We start from the raw sequence: 15,196 nt of genomic DNA, 5'->3' as shown, positions 1-15,196 counted from the left end.
TCCCCAATCAACCTGAGTGGCTGCTGCTCCTCCACCCTGCCACAGACTGCTTCTCCAACCTCTGTAGGGTTTAGGCATCACCTCATGCAACCAGTGGTGACAATGACCCTAGATACATGCAAAATTTGTGAAAAAAAAGTCAGAGAAGATGAGGAGAGAAAAATGTCAGTGGCATCCACCTGTGAAACCATTTCTATTGTTACTTTCATTAACACCAAAACACCTGAAACTGATGAACACCCCCCTCTGCTGACCGATCAGATCAATATTCAAGAAATTAACTGTCTTTAGCAGCTACAGGGATGGCAAAAAGTACATTGAAGAAATAAAATAACTTAAACTGGTTTAGCAATCTTTTTACCAACACCCAGAATTTTCTATCAGGACGGATGACATAACAGCTCCGGCTTGAATGCTTTCTTTCTTTTTTTGATCTGTTTGGTTTGAAAATGGCAAAAAAAGGAATTACAAATGTCTGTAGAATTTTTAGATATAAGATATGAACATTTACTTTTCTTCTGTCTTCTTTTTTATTTTTCTCCTCGGGGGGTCACTACATCAGATAATTTTTTCCCAACTCAGTCCGTTTTCTGCACCTTCCTCTTTCAAACCAACCAGCCGTGCATCCTCTTTCACCACATCCAGAAAGCTCCTCTTTGGTCTTTTTGGTCTTTCAGTTACACACATATTCTGCCTTCCTGTGACTGACTGTCATTGCTCTTCTAATAAAAATAAAAAAAATCACGATTTATTTTAAATTATTCTAGATTATGCACATCCTTTATATAGAAGTAATTTTTCAACTTCAAACACTGCAAAAATATTAAAGCAGTAACCTAATGATGTTTAAATGAATGAATGAACTTTACATTTTGCCATCTATTTAACCCCTTTTAAGGTTATATTTTATTTTATTTTACACAAAGAATTTAAAGGTGAGTAAGAAACAGACACAGAGTTTTATTTTATTTTTTGTTTACTTAAACATAACTTAGATACAAATATAAAACAGCAATTAGATTCATTAGTACGGAACATTTTTGACTGAACATCTTCTGTAAACTTCAGGAAATAACATTCATCTGCAGTTCCAATGTTCCAGTTTACTTTCTTTGATTTTCGTAGGCTCAAGCCAATCTTATATGACTTCCTTTACTCAGCTCATGATGCTGTTTTGTCATTACAGTATAGAATTCTTAAAACACACCTGCACGCACACACACATACACACACACACACACACACACACACACACACACACACTCAGAAACGTCTCGTGCATTATCTCTTCTGTGTTGATGTCAGACTTGAAGTACAAAGTACATTATGCATATCTGTTATTCACATTTTGGTTTTGCTCGATTCTTCATTGTCATCACTTCCAACTGAGTCTCTTTTGGTCATCTCAACATTTTGGTACTGGTTTTCATCCTTATCGTCATCCTTCTTTCTGAACTGGGCCTCGATCTCTGCGGGGTCGATGTAGGTGTAGAAATGTGCCATGATGGAGAAAATGAAGCACACCGCCACCAAGAGAGAGGCAAACAGGGTGTACTCTGCCCACTGTTAAAGAAAAGGAGACATGAGCCTTGATAACATCCCCTGTTGCTTTTATAGCCACAGTTGCTGAGTTTTCATCATCTCCACCTTTTGTATTTGTCTATTTATTGATTACCTGATTGGGAAGTTTTGCCAGTTCTGCCACTATCAGGACAATAACGTTTCCGACAGCAACAGTCAACAACCACCCTGCTTGCAGCACCGCTTTCATGTTACTGGGTGCCTTGATGAGAAAAAAAAGAAGGATACAATTGAGATACAATTGAGGATAAAAACACACAACATAATACACGAAAAAAGTCTCGATTTCCACAGGAAGATGAAGTTAATACTAAGTATGTATTGCACTGGCAGCTTGTACGGTTCAACATAATATATAGTGAATGTTTTAGCAAATTTACCTGTGAATAGGAGAATTCCAGGCCAGTCACAGAAAACATCACTTCACCGGCAGTGATGAAGAAGTACTGCGGGATCTGGAGGGCCATGTGAACCGAGTTAGGCTGTATGTTCTCTGCTGATGTAATGGACTCCTGGCACTGAAGGAAATTAACAAAAAAAGTTCATAAAAAGGGAAGTTTTGCCAAATAAATGTAGTCAGAGAGGATCAAACCAACAATTTTACCATTCTTTTCCACCAGATAAATTCCAAAGATGCAGTCATTTATTTGCAGTGTATACTGTACAATCTACAGTATACAGTCTGTGTAACCATTGGAGGCAACGGTGACAATCTTATCTATGCTTTTAATTGCTGCCAGTCTCCAAGCACTTCAAAACTTGAGAGCCCTGACACCACATATAACATGAAATACAAATAAATATGCAAGAATTCTCACTTCATCTGGCTTCAATTCACTGATTTTATTGCATGGGTCAAACCTTTCTTGTTCAATCTCCTTCTGAGTGTTTTATTAACACATTTCAACACGTGCATTCAGTATATGTATTCAGTATATCAGTAGGGACCTGTAGTGATGTGTCTCTTTCAGATCCTACTTTGTGCAAAATCAGCGGCTATAAATAAAGGTTTCTGGGTCATTTCTGCATTTAGTATACTATACTGCTCATGTTTATGAGCTCAGTTGTGAAGGGGCGAGCCATCGAGCTACAAAAAAACGTTACCTTTTAAACAACTAATGCAATAAAAATATACATTATTAACATTTTGGTCCTTTTTAAGCTTTTTAGTACTGGTATTAAAGGTAGTTATCAGTGAATTAAAGAAACACTTTATACTGAAAAAAAGTCACAGTTTTTTTTATATCAATAGACAATGAAAATGAATCACATTAAAGGTTACGTATGAAACTTACACTTGGTCCAAAAGTTAAAGTGCTGGGGATGAAGAAAGTATATGAACTTCCAAATCCAAATTCCTTGCTATATTCACATGACTGTGAGCCACTCTGCAAGGTGAACGTGATCCTGACGAGGAAAAATTACAGGTCTTGGAAAAATGTTGATATATTTGTTGATATTATTAAAACATAGCAGTTATTCAGCTTTTTAAAACGTTCATTATTATTATTATTATTATTATTATTATTATTATTATAATAATAATAAAAGGTATATATGTTGGGATACAATACTTACATTCCATTTTTTACCAGGGTATAGTTGGAATAATAAAATGGTTCAATCACTTGGATGTTTTCAGGTGCCGTGGTGATGCTCACGGATGTACTCTTTCCATTTACAAACCTAAAAGGGTGACAAATCATTTAAAAACAGCCACTAAAACAATCATACAGTATGTGGCATTAATGTGTCTGACAGTTTACAATGCACTTTTATAGCAATTTATGCATTTACAGTATAATTAAACTTACCGGATTGCATTGCTTCCTTCGTCTGGCTTTGAAATCAAATCATCAGTCTGAACAAAGAATATAATGGAAGTTAATTATTCTAATCAAGTCTATTTGGTTTAATTTTCATTTTTGCACGCTTTTAACTCACCACCACCACTCCATCAAGGATGTTTGAGGGAAGAAGAACTGTTTGCCGCATTCCTTTGGTCAAATTAAAATCAAATCTTGTTGGAGGATTGCCTATTGAAATAGTGATTTCCTCATGGTCAAATGTGAAGTATTCAGGACTTGCCTGTAGAGGGAATAACAAACAAAAAGTTATAGAAACAGAGTAAACATAGGATGCATAGAAACAGTGGTGCTTTAGATTGCATGCATCTGTATTGCAAACATTTCTAAACGTGTATAAGTTAGGGTTGGTTTGGGAAGACAACATACCTGACCTGCAGGTAGAGTCACAGGATCCTTGCCTGGCAACTGAACTGTAACTGTGTTGCTATCCATGTTAAGTAATTTCATCTGAGTCTCAGAGGCGGACGGGAAGACAGGTAATGTTTTCTGAAAATCAACCCAAAATAGTTTGCTTTTAACTTCAGCAAGATATGTAGTTTAATGATGCAAACACATTCATCATCTCTCAACTTACATCGATCTCAATTTGGACCAGGGCAGCACAGACAAAAGCAAGAGCAGCCAGGAACATCCCCACTGTCATTCTTTTCAGAGGTCTGTTGATATGATATTAAGTTCTGTTAGTGGTTTGTATAAAAAAAGAGCAAAAAATGACTTAATCTAAGTACATGATAGTGCAAAAAAATCTTAATTTCTTTCAGAAATCCCAGGCTTCATTCAGAAGGTATTTAGTCCAATATGACAAAAGCTTTGTTAGAGAAAAGCTTCAATCTTTCACCGAAATCTTCTCGCTGAGTTTTGATGCAGAGACTCTCAAGGCTGAATGGTAAATATTAAGCCATAGCCAGGAATTGTCCAGCCTCATCAATTTTTTTTCTCACCCTGAAAGGCTCCTGAAGGAACTACCTCTCCTTTTCAAAGATGCATAAATATTCAACATCTCTGCAACATCCCGCAAGTTCTTGATGAGAAAAATCCCATCAAAGCCAATTCACTGCTGCTGTGCCTGCTTGTCTGCACCTATTTAAGGTGCAGCCAAATAAGCTGAGTGGAGAAAAAAAAATGGAGGTGTAAAAGTAACATGGAGGCTTGATTGCAGAAGATTGAGTTTTCAGAATGGCTGTGGTCCAAACTTCTATGATGCATATTTGAAAGAGAACAAGCTGACTGCAAAGCAGACAATGTGCCTCTGCATGGGAGCATTTGGTGCAGCTGTTTACACATGTGGCAGGCATGGATTTCCCTTTACTTCCTCCTCATGATATCACTGCATGGTGGGTAGCATAATGATTTCCAAAGGTACAGAAAACTTTGGGGATGGGTTTTGCTCACTAAGACATTCCATTGCAGATTAATTAACTACTTGCATAACTTTTTATTGAACAGAAAAAAAAAATCATTCCTCATGCTAGAAAAGTCCGCACCCACAAGTTGATGCCAAAACCCAGAGGACATGAGAAGTAGTAAGGCAATAGGAAAACGTGAATGCAACATAATTACAAAGATTTTCTCACACTCAAAACTGATACTCAACCAACATTTTGCAAAAATAAATTAAATAAATAAAAGTCGAAAAATCTCAAAATTTGCCTCTGCAACCAGTATAGCTCTTGGCTCGCTGTTGCCTTCACTTTTTCTTCAAAAGATAGCAGCAGCTCTGACTAATAATACCAACAGACGTCAAAGTTGCCATCCACTGCTCTTGCAATGTCCAATTATGAGCTGGTTGATTCACTCATTGGTCTCCAACCTTTAGATTATATTGGAATAATCCCGGAAGATACAGCTCAAAATTACAGAATTATTATATATACACTCCATATTGATACTCAGGTTGTCGCACTCTTTTACATTTTATTACTTCTTCTTTTACTTATTTTTTTCTTATATATATATATATATATATATATATATATATATATATATATATATATATATATATATATATATATATATATATATATATATATTAATTTATTACTTGTTACACATTTACATCTTCTTTCGTTATATTGGATTAAGCAGGACCGTGCGTATGCAATTTCATTCCATCTCATGCAAATGTGATGCAAATGACGATAACGTTTCCTTGAATCCTTGAATCCAAAGTTTCTAATCACCCATTAACATTTTCATTATATTGAAAAAAAAAGCAAAAAAACAAACACATTTTTTTTTTAAAAACAACATCACCAACTTTGTTTCTATCTCACTTACGTAAAGTTCAGGCCACATTTTTTGAAGAGAGGATATATCACGCTGTCCATCACCGGCACCAGTGTCAGGATCAGGATGGGGTTGACTGTCTTTGAAAACAGGAAGTGAACACTAAGTATCTTTGCTGATCACTCGCAGTACATGAATCCAAGCTATAGTGTGACTCAACTCCGTTAACTTACCTGCATCTGATCAGGCTGAATAACAAGTGACCCCTGCAGACACATGAAAAAAATATTATAACACCAGCCTGAGTGAAATGTGGAAAATACTTGATTGGATTAATCACAAAACTTACAAAGTGACCATCCATTGTTGTGGCTTGAAGAGTCCATCTCGAACCCTTTGACAGAAATGAAAAATTAGCACCCGTCTTCTGCAAATAGGCGATGTTGTCTTTGACAATTAAGAGGAACTTAAAGGTACCTTTTGATCAAAGAGGGTCCAGAACATTGGCAGTGGGATGTATAAGAAAAGAACCTTCAGCACCATTTTAATTTGAGCGATGAGCAGTTTCTGCAGCAGAAGCAAACAGGGAATAAACAGGCGTTGTTCCAGGAAAGAGCAATTCATCCTATTGCTGTAAAGTAGAACTTACTTCGTATTTTTCCTCTGCCCAGTCCATCCAGTGCTGCCTCTTTGGGTATTGATTGCTTCTGTGCCTGTAGCGATTTTTAATGGCAAACTGACAGATGGCAAAAAAAGTAATATTAGAAACATCTGAGGCTGTTGTTGCTACCAATTAATGATTGATTATCTTAACAACAACATAAAATGTGCCTAATTGTAAGATCTGATAAGATTTTACTATTATTAAAACCCTAGAATTAACAGAGGGTGTGTAAATGGCTTACCCCTATACATTTACACACATCCAGCATGATGTTGCCCTGCGGTTTTGGTTTGTAGTACATACCACTACCCAGGATAAACACCACTGTTTGGAAACACAGAAGAAAAGTCATGAATTTCAAAACATAGACCATGCATCAAAGTTTTATGAATTAAGTATATCTCAGCATGGCTTACACGTACCAAGTGCAACCACCATGAGTGCTGCAGGGACACCAAAGGCCAGAGAGTAGCATTTCTGCTTGGTGTAGATGCCACACTCCTGAGCTGCAGACAGGGACAAATGACATACATTTGAATTCATTTCATATTTTCAGTCATACTCATGTTAGTTGCATGTTTCCGGTTGTTCATGTTCATCACCAGGTTTATGTCACATCTACCTCTGAGGGTTGGAGTGATGATGGTTGACAGGAGACTTCCACCGTTGATGCACAGATAGAACACAGAGAAAAAAGTTCTCCTTTGTTTATCCTGCAGGGAAACACAGAGACCATTTGTTCTGCAAAATTCTTCAGAATTTGATGTGCAATTAAAGTGATTCTTATTTGCAGAATATACACATATTTCTATATAATAGAACAGATCAGCAGTTGCTCTGTTATTGTTCAAGTGTTTAATCAAATATTAACCATCTCACGTCTGTATTTCTTGGCTTATTTCCCATTTTCGCCTCCCCTGATGACTGCCTGCCAGATTTTGACGCTTGCTCTGTGGATTAAACTTTGGGGTTTGGACTTTGATTGAGTGTTTTGCTCAACCCCTTCTTTAGATTAATTTTCTGGCCAGAGGCCATCAGTTCAGACCGTTGGTTAATCACCACACAGTTTGACAAGGCTCTTGAAACTTATCTGAAAGGCTTGGCTGGTCCTCTGAACTTTCCTGTGGGGCCATCTTGAGGTTGAGATGTGTAACACTGAAAACCCGTTCCCCACTCGCAGGTGGATCATTACGTCTGATACATGAAGTCACAGACCTCCCTCGTACGAAACTGTACTAATCCAGTCTCCGGAAACATTCAGAGGTGTTTTAAAAAGTAACAAAAACTTCAGTCTATAAAGTATTCATTTATTTGAGCATTTACCCAAGAAACATACCTAAATATGAAAATAGTTTGTCTTCCTTAACCAGATTGTTTATATTTAGAAAATATAAACAGATCAAGAATTCAATGCCAACAACAACGAAACTTTTAACTTTAACTTTTACATGATGTGGGATAAAGGTTAAGATCAGTTCTGGAGACATTCTTAATTACAACAGTCACGTCTGGACTCATCTGACGTCATCTGGTCTCATGTACTGTATTAAGATTTCCCCAGACATTTTAAATCATTTTACAACATTATGGGCTGTAAGTGTTGAAAGATCTAAGTTATTTTTGTTTTGAGAAATGTTTTCTTTGTGCCTGGCTGGTGAGCCAGACCTCATACTTGGCAGAGAAGACTGGGCCTTTTAGGAATTTTCCTCATAAATCTTAGACAACGCCCTCACCATTAAATATGTTCATGTGTATTACATAAACTTTTGTATCTTTCCCTCCCTTTCACCTAACTCTTTTTAGTTGCTTGCATCGAATTCTAGTTTGTTTGTTTGTTTTTTAATAGGTAGTAATTTTGATTTATTATAATAATAGCATGGAAGTGTAGCATTTTAGTCAACATTTTGTCCCATTTCAACAAAACTTTAACCCTTGACATATGAAACCATACACAAAATGTTTTGTTTTTTTTATCATTGTTACATTGGGTAATTTTATAGATATTTTTCTATTGATATGTCATATTTTTTTAAATAATTCTTTGTTTTTGTTTAACTAGTTTTTCCTTTTTGGATTATTAGATTAGATTAGATCTTTATTATTCACTGTTATATAACAACGAAATTAAAAGTGCCATCAGTCAGTTCTAAAAAATACATAGATAAATACTATAATAAAACATTCACACACAACATAAAATAAAACAACTGATTAAAACCAATAAATAATTAAAAACAGCCGACACATGCACACAATCCTTCATATCAGTTACAGTTTGTTTTTGAGTAGATAAAAACTGTCTCTAACTGTCTCTAAATCGTGTTCTTGTTTTTATTGCTCTGTACAGTTTACCTGAGGGCAACAGTGCAAACAGAGAGTGTCCAGGGTGAGAACTGTCCTTTGTGATGTGTTTTGCCTTTTTAATGCAGCGGTTGTTGTGCAAGTCCTCCAGTGAGGGGAGAGGGCAGCCGGTGATTTTGTTTATCAGGGATGTACGCAGGTCTTTATAGGGTATTATAGGGTATTATAAGGCCAAACAGCCACACTAATAACCTGCCTACTTCACTCACTCAACAACTTGGCCACTAACACCTGAAGCTGAGAATATTGTTGCACTAATGGCTGGTGATGTAGGTGAACTGTTGGCGGTTTAGAACTGACCTGCATGCGCAGAAGAACAATATCAGAGGGCAAAGGCAACGGCTTGGAAATAAGGCAGGGATAAACAGTGACAAACGTTGACGTATATTGATGTAAAAGACGCATCAAATCTGCCTTGGCTGTTCACACTGCGGCCACATCGAAAAAAATCTGACCTGGGTCTGATTCAGGACCACATATGGAAGTGGCCCAGATCTGATAAAAAAAAATCTGACCTGGACCAGATTTGAGTGTTCACACTTCTCTTAAAGTAGTCTGACTTGATTTAGGCCACTTTTGCCTGCAGTCTGAACAGGCCCTTAGATCACCGTCCGAAAGTAGAAAAGGAAAACCGACTGAAAAGCTCTGTTACCCAAGGACATGCTCTCTGGCCGACTGGCTGACTAATCAGACTTCTCAGACCGGTTTCTGTAAAGTTTTTGCTTCACATACGCAGCAGAACTGAACAACACTTGGAACCAGGGGCGATTTTAGCATCAGAGCTTTGGGGGGGCTCAGCCTACCAAAGTTCATGGACCACAAAACCCCTAGGGGGGTCCGGGGGCATGCCCCCCCGGAAGAAAAATTTGTAGATTTTAAGTAAAAATGGATCAATCTGGTGCACTTTGAGGTCAAAATGAAGAGACTAGATCTATGAAGACCTATACACATCAATATCTTCTTTACTGTTCTGTGGTTTTACAGCGATGAAAAAATAATTGTTTCCCTATATATATTCTGCATACAGGTTATGGTAGAATTTTGCTTGCATAAATAATACCAAAATCACTTCAGGGGAGACTCAAGTAAAGTAATATTTTGCTTTGTAGGCAAAAGTAAAATTAAATCAAATCAAATGGAACTTCCTAACTTATTGGCTGGAATAATATTCCGACAAGATAATAATATACTGTAAGCTAAAGCAGGAGTTTGCAGTCAACTAGTTGAAAAGCAGCCACTTGCGATTCTGAAGGGCTTAATTTCATTCAGAAGACAAGAGACCCGTTTGAAAATATGTTCTTCACTTATGCCCATATTGTTTCTCAAAAGACATTGCATCCATTTAGACCCGCTTTACTGCGAGCTAGCATGATGGCTGGCTGGCTTGGTGTGTCATGGTAGCCTTGCCAATCGTCACCTGTCTGGCAGGCACATGACAAGTTATTTTGTTTAGCTACTACAACGGTATGCGCTAATTTGCACATCAATATGCGCTAATTGAGTAACTAACGACTCTGACTGCTCAATGCTCACCTCACAGTCTCATCATGAGTGGGGACTGGGGAGAATGATTGTTGACTGTAAAAGGCTACTTCGTTGTGTGTGTGTGTGTGTGTGACCTGTGTGAAGTGAAGGGATTAGGCACATAGATGGAGGAGGGAGCGCCTGGCAGTAGCGGTTCTAGAAACTTTTCGGGTGGGCTGAGTCAGGGCCCCCTTGGTGGGATGAACCCCCCTAAATGTTTGTCAGCACACCCTAAGAACATAGAGGGGGGAACTCACACACAGCGCATTGAGTGGAATCAGAAACTGCTAGTAATGACCACCAGAGGGGAAAAAAAAAAAAAAAAAAAAAAAAAAAAAAAAAAATTGTCTCTATTTTTTTGGGGGGGCTGAGACTTCTTTTGGGGGGGCTCAAGCCCCCCCAAAAAGGGCCTAGTGGCGCCCCTGCTTGGAACTATACACAAATAAAAATGATCTAATGTTAGTGCAGTAACAGATATAGTACAGTTTAGGAGTTCTCATTGTGAGCACACAGACGTTCACATTTACAGCCTCGTGGGTTGAGTGTAAAACAGAAAGCAGAAAGAACACGATAGTGACACCGGGAATGGATCACGTGCTATAAAATGCTTGAACTATGGAGGTTGTAACTGCAAGTTTCAAAGTGCAAGATGACGCTAAAGGTCAAACATCTGAAGCCCAGTCTATGGATTATGGGTGGGTATCATTCTAACCTGGTGTTCTCCAAACTGGTCTCCACCAAAGGCAGCCACACAAGGTTTGATGCCACCAGTTCCCAGAGCGATGAGGAAGAGACCCACCATGGAAAAAGCCCTGAATGTGCGGAGGGAAGGTCAAACGCATGAGCAGAGACGGATGAGATGAAAACTGCCAAATGCAACTTTTATGTATTTATATCTAATCTGTAGGATAAAGACTCACACATGGAAGGTCATGTTGTCTGGTGTCCCGTTTCTGTCCGTGTCGGTGATGTCATGGACCGCACTTACCGCCATTGCCACCTGACCAATTGCATAGACGATGGACAGGTAGATGATCGTCCTGTGAGAGGAGGATTCAAAGAGACAGAAGTTAGTTATTATACTGTGTAGATCAGGGGTGTCAAACTCATTTTGCTTGGCGGGCCGGATTTGACCAATTTTTTTTCTCGCGGGCCGCACGCTCAAAATAACAAAAACGTTGCAAATTTTTTTCTTCCTAATTCTTTTTTTTTACTATTGTTATCTAATCCAATATCAGTTTAGTTAATTTTAAATGAAATATGCACTTTGTTTACACTCTAATTATGTAAAATATATTTCTTCAGGATCTTTTTTTTCAAATTATGTAAGATACTTTTAATATCATTTTACAAAGATAAACAGAAACAAGTATGTTTTTTTTTATATTTTGCTTTTTTATAGGAAATTTAATTAAAAGCAAAATCTTTCTTATTACATCCGAGTGTTTCTTTGTGATTTAGAGATTTTTCCAGTACAATTAAGTGTATTTATTTTTAAAAATTGGCGCGGATACTTACGCCAGTGTGCCGAAAAAGTCAGCACTTCTCTTTTAACTGTTTTACTTTGTCACTATCCTCGTATTCAAAACTGAAATTCTCCGAATAAATATCTTCTATCATCTTTTTTAGCAGTGATATTTTTCCTGCGAAAATATATAATATTAGTCAGTTAATAAAAATAAACGACCGTCTATAAAGAAATAAAATCGGCAAATGCATTCTAGAAAACTAAAAAAATGTCGAAAACTGCTCTATTTGTGGAATAACGATGGATTTGTAGAAGAAATATATTATCGGATATGCTGCGATTCATGGCAATTATTTATGCCTTCCTTTTTAGTAAATTAACATTTCGTTTTTTTGCGTTGGAAACTTCTCGCGGGCCGCATAAAACCTCTCTCGGGCCGCATGCGGCCCACGGGGTGCACATTTGACACCCCTGGTGTAGATCCTTTGCTTCAGCAAAACTGATCTTATTTTACATTATTACTTTGGTTCTCATCAACACAACCATTTGTTTTAATATTTTGCTGTTTTGGTTTTTAAAGTAATGAATTACCTGTTTTATTTCTTTTCCAGGACTTCAAACATTACATCAAGAAAAAAAAGACTCATTTACTTAAATTTTCCCAGCCAGGAGTCAGCCACAATGGCACCGAGGATGGGGGTCAGGTAGCAGAGAGCCACAAAGGTGTGGTAGATGGAGGTGGCCAAGTCATCGTCCCAGCGCAAGAAGTACTTAAAGTACAGCACCAGCACAGCTGTGGAGAGGTGGGACGAAAACAACTTCCTCTTATTACGAGTCAACTGTGCAATCATAACACCAGCTGAGAAATTAATGCTTAGTCACTGATAAGATTAAAGTTTAGAAACAAAAACATTTCAGATGACTACAGGGAAAGTTTCTGTAGGGGTTTCTGCTGTGGTTACAAGAGCAGCTTGGCTCACTTTCTAATGCTTGTTGTCATGGTTACATTACAGCTATGTTATCAGAGAGAACAGGATACATACTATTCAATATCACTCTGAAGCCTCGTCTGCAGATTTATTTCATTCAAACAATTATGAAGACGCTGTAAAAAGAGCCCCACAAGAAATTAGAGTAATTGTTTTAATTCTAGTCAAAACTGCCTTAATTGAAGAAAAATCTCTGCCAAGAGATGACTAGAAGTTTTAAAACTAGAAGAATAGGCTTAAAAAGTCTTGAAATTTTCTTGAAACGAGGCGTTTTGACTTTCTCAGAAAGTAATGATCAGGCTCATATGCAAATTAGCTCTTATATGCAAATATAGTGCAAATAAATGCCAACATTTTCCAGATATGACTTGAAATTGGATACATTCAGATTTCAAACTGAGTCCTAAGTTTAAATAAGAGAATTTTGGATGTGATAATCTTTTTTTTTTTTATTATTATTATTCCATAGAGTAGGAACTAGAGACAACAGCATCAAGAGATCAATGTTTGCACTAAAAATCCATGTCTTTTTTTTCTGTAAATCATGGGATTTGTCCATTGAGTTCCTTAATGGACAAATCCCTTGACGAAAATGAAAAATAGATATTAAGAAAAGATGTAGTTTTCTACAACTCATTACCAGCCTTCATTTAATCGCTTCTATACTTCTATTAAGATACTTCAGATAGTAAAACTGTGCGTGTGTGCGTGCGTGCATCCGTGCATGCACATCTGGGTTCTCAAACAAAGCCCTCACCTCGCATCCCATAGTAGGAGAACCGCTCACAGAACTCATTCACAACAATGAAGAAGATACTGATAGGGTAGCCACACACGTCTTTGCTCTGTTTGGAGAAAAATGATAATTATTTTATGAGCTCTTCTGCTGTGGTAGAGTAAATATTTAACCATTTGATATACGGTTAACATGCAAAGGCTTATTTCCACCAAAGTTAAAATAAGTACCAAAGAATTAATATGAAGTATGAAAAAGTTCAGGGTAAAAACATCTGTGGTTAAAATACTGCAGTGACACAGTACAACACTTCTCAGGTCTTTAGGTGAAGCAGCCAATTTCAAACGGTACAGAACCAAAGTTTGAAGACTAAATAACCTGAATGCCCTGAATTTTCTGGCTCCACAAATAATGAGATGGCTTAGTGTCAGTTCTTTTTAATTTTTTTTTTGCAGGCATTTACATCTTTTTCAAATACAAATAATGATGCCAAAAGTGGTTGCAGAATTACAAATTCACTAATCAAAATTAAAGAAGTTCTTCACATATATTTCCATTATTTCTTTGGAATGACTCATTGCGAGATGAGAAATCAGGACTTTGTCAGAGAGCTTGACTTCATGGAGACAATAACGATGGAGCTGAGCGTTTAATCAACATTTGGAGATATCACTTAACAGTTGTATTAAAACGGTCACAGAAACACAGCAACTCATGTTTATCTACTGTCGCTCTACTGATGGTGCATTCAAAGACAAATGTAAAAAGGAAACTTCTCCTTCTGAATGGGGAAAAAAAACAGAGAAGTCAGCTACTCTGGTCTGGATACAAAAGAGAGTAGTTGTGCATTGTTATTAGTTATTTCTTTGTATATTTGGGCAAACTCTAGTGCTGATGAGTGTTGTTTTTTATATTATCTTTTTTTTACATCTCACTTGTGGAGTGCAGCAGATGCAGACTGATTAAGTTAAAGGTGATTGGAGACAGCAACGGTTTGTGTTGCAACAGTCCCACTGCAAATATGAATATGAATATCTCACTGAATCACATATTTACAGATTTAAGCATCCAAATGATTTGACACTCAAATATGTGCTCTCAAGAACAGAAAAGGACATTTTTCCCCTTCTAACAGACGTGTGCAGATGTTCTTTTACAAACTAATCAAGGGGTCAATTATAATGGAAAAATATGCAAAAATTGAACTTGATCTATGAAGAAATAAAAGGACTAATGAACGGAGATGTGTTTGACTTCTATAAGCAATCAGTTAGTCTAAACACAATAATTAAAAACAAAAGTCAGTACTTTACCTTTCCTTTGCCCCTTTCCTCCTTTTTGAGATCGTCACCTGTGAGCAAAATGTTGTTTACAGCTAAATAAAAAATTACGCAAAATGGGACAAATATAGATGCTCACTAACTGCCTCTCTGTTGTAAATTTGTCATCTAAACAAACATTTAAATAATTCAATTTGTCTCTGTTGTCCTGACTTCTTTGTTGCAATATTTACTTTTTGAACCTCACCTGCCATGATGTCTTTTTCACGGCTGCCACCTTGAAACCAGTCACACGTCAGTAATCCCAGATGCAGCAGTGAGTTAACTTATCCCTCCTCTTGTGTCTGGTTAGTCCTTGATCTGTGTTTCACTCTGCTGACTGGGCTGCTTTTATGATGGGTGGGAACATGAATTACAGGTGATAGGGATAAGTCCCTTATATTTCAAGCGTGCAACTTTCCACTACCAGACACCAATTGGAGAATGCGACACGGATATA

General features: G+C 37.2%; 1 protein-coding gene across 1 annotated transcript; it reads right to left on the bottom strand.

Annotated features, from left to right (window-relative positions):
- Positions 1 to 947: 947 nt before the first annotated feature.
- slc15a1a (solute carrier family 15 member 1a) lies at positions 948 to 15,072 on the bottom strand. The gene is made up of 23 exons (XM_061723464.1): positions 14,945 to 15,072; positions 14,731 to 14,768; positions 13,439 to 13,526; positions 12,344 to 12,485; positions 11,145 to 11,264; positions 10,937 to 11,036; positions 6,962 to 7,052; positions 6,762 to 6,845; positions 6,581 to 6,663; positions 6,325 to 6,411; positions 6,153 to 6,242; positions 6,025 to 6,069; positions 5,909 to 5,941; positions 5,727 to 5,815; positions 4,024 to 4,105; positions 3,816 to 3,935; positions 3,526 to 3,669; positions 3,396 to 3,442; positions 3,160 to 3,267; positions 2,877 to 2,988; positions 1,962 to 2,099; positions 1,676 to 1,783; positions 948 to 1,563 (listed from the first exon to the last, which is right to left on the bottom strand). Exons 1-23 carry the CDS (start codon positions 14,949 to 14,951, stop codon positions 1,342 to 1,344), a joined length of 2,178 nt encoding a protein of 725 aa, XP_061579448.1. The 5' UTR covers positions 14,952 to 15,072; the 3' UTR covers positions 948 to 1,341.
- Positions 15,073 to 15,196: the final 124 nt, after the last annotated feature.

The sequence above is a fragment of the Cololabis saira genome, chromosome 6, assembly GCF_033807715.1.
Source record: "Cololabis saira isolate AMF1-May2022 chromosome 6, fColSai1.1, whole genome shotgun sequence".
Lineage (NCBI taxonomy): Eukaryota > Metazoa > Chordata > Actinopteri > Beloniformes > Belonidae > Cololabis > Cololabis saira.
This window is presented reverse-complemented; position numbering and strand designations above follow the sequence as displayed.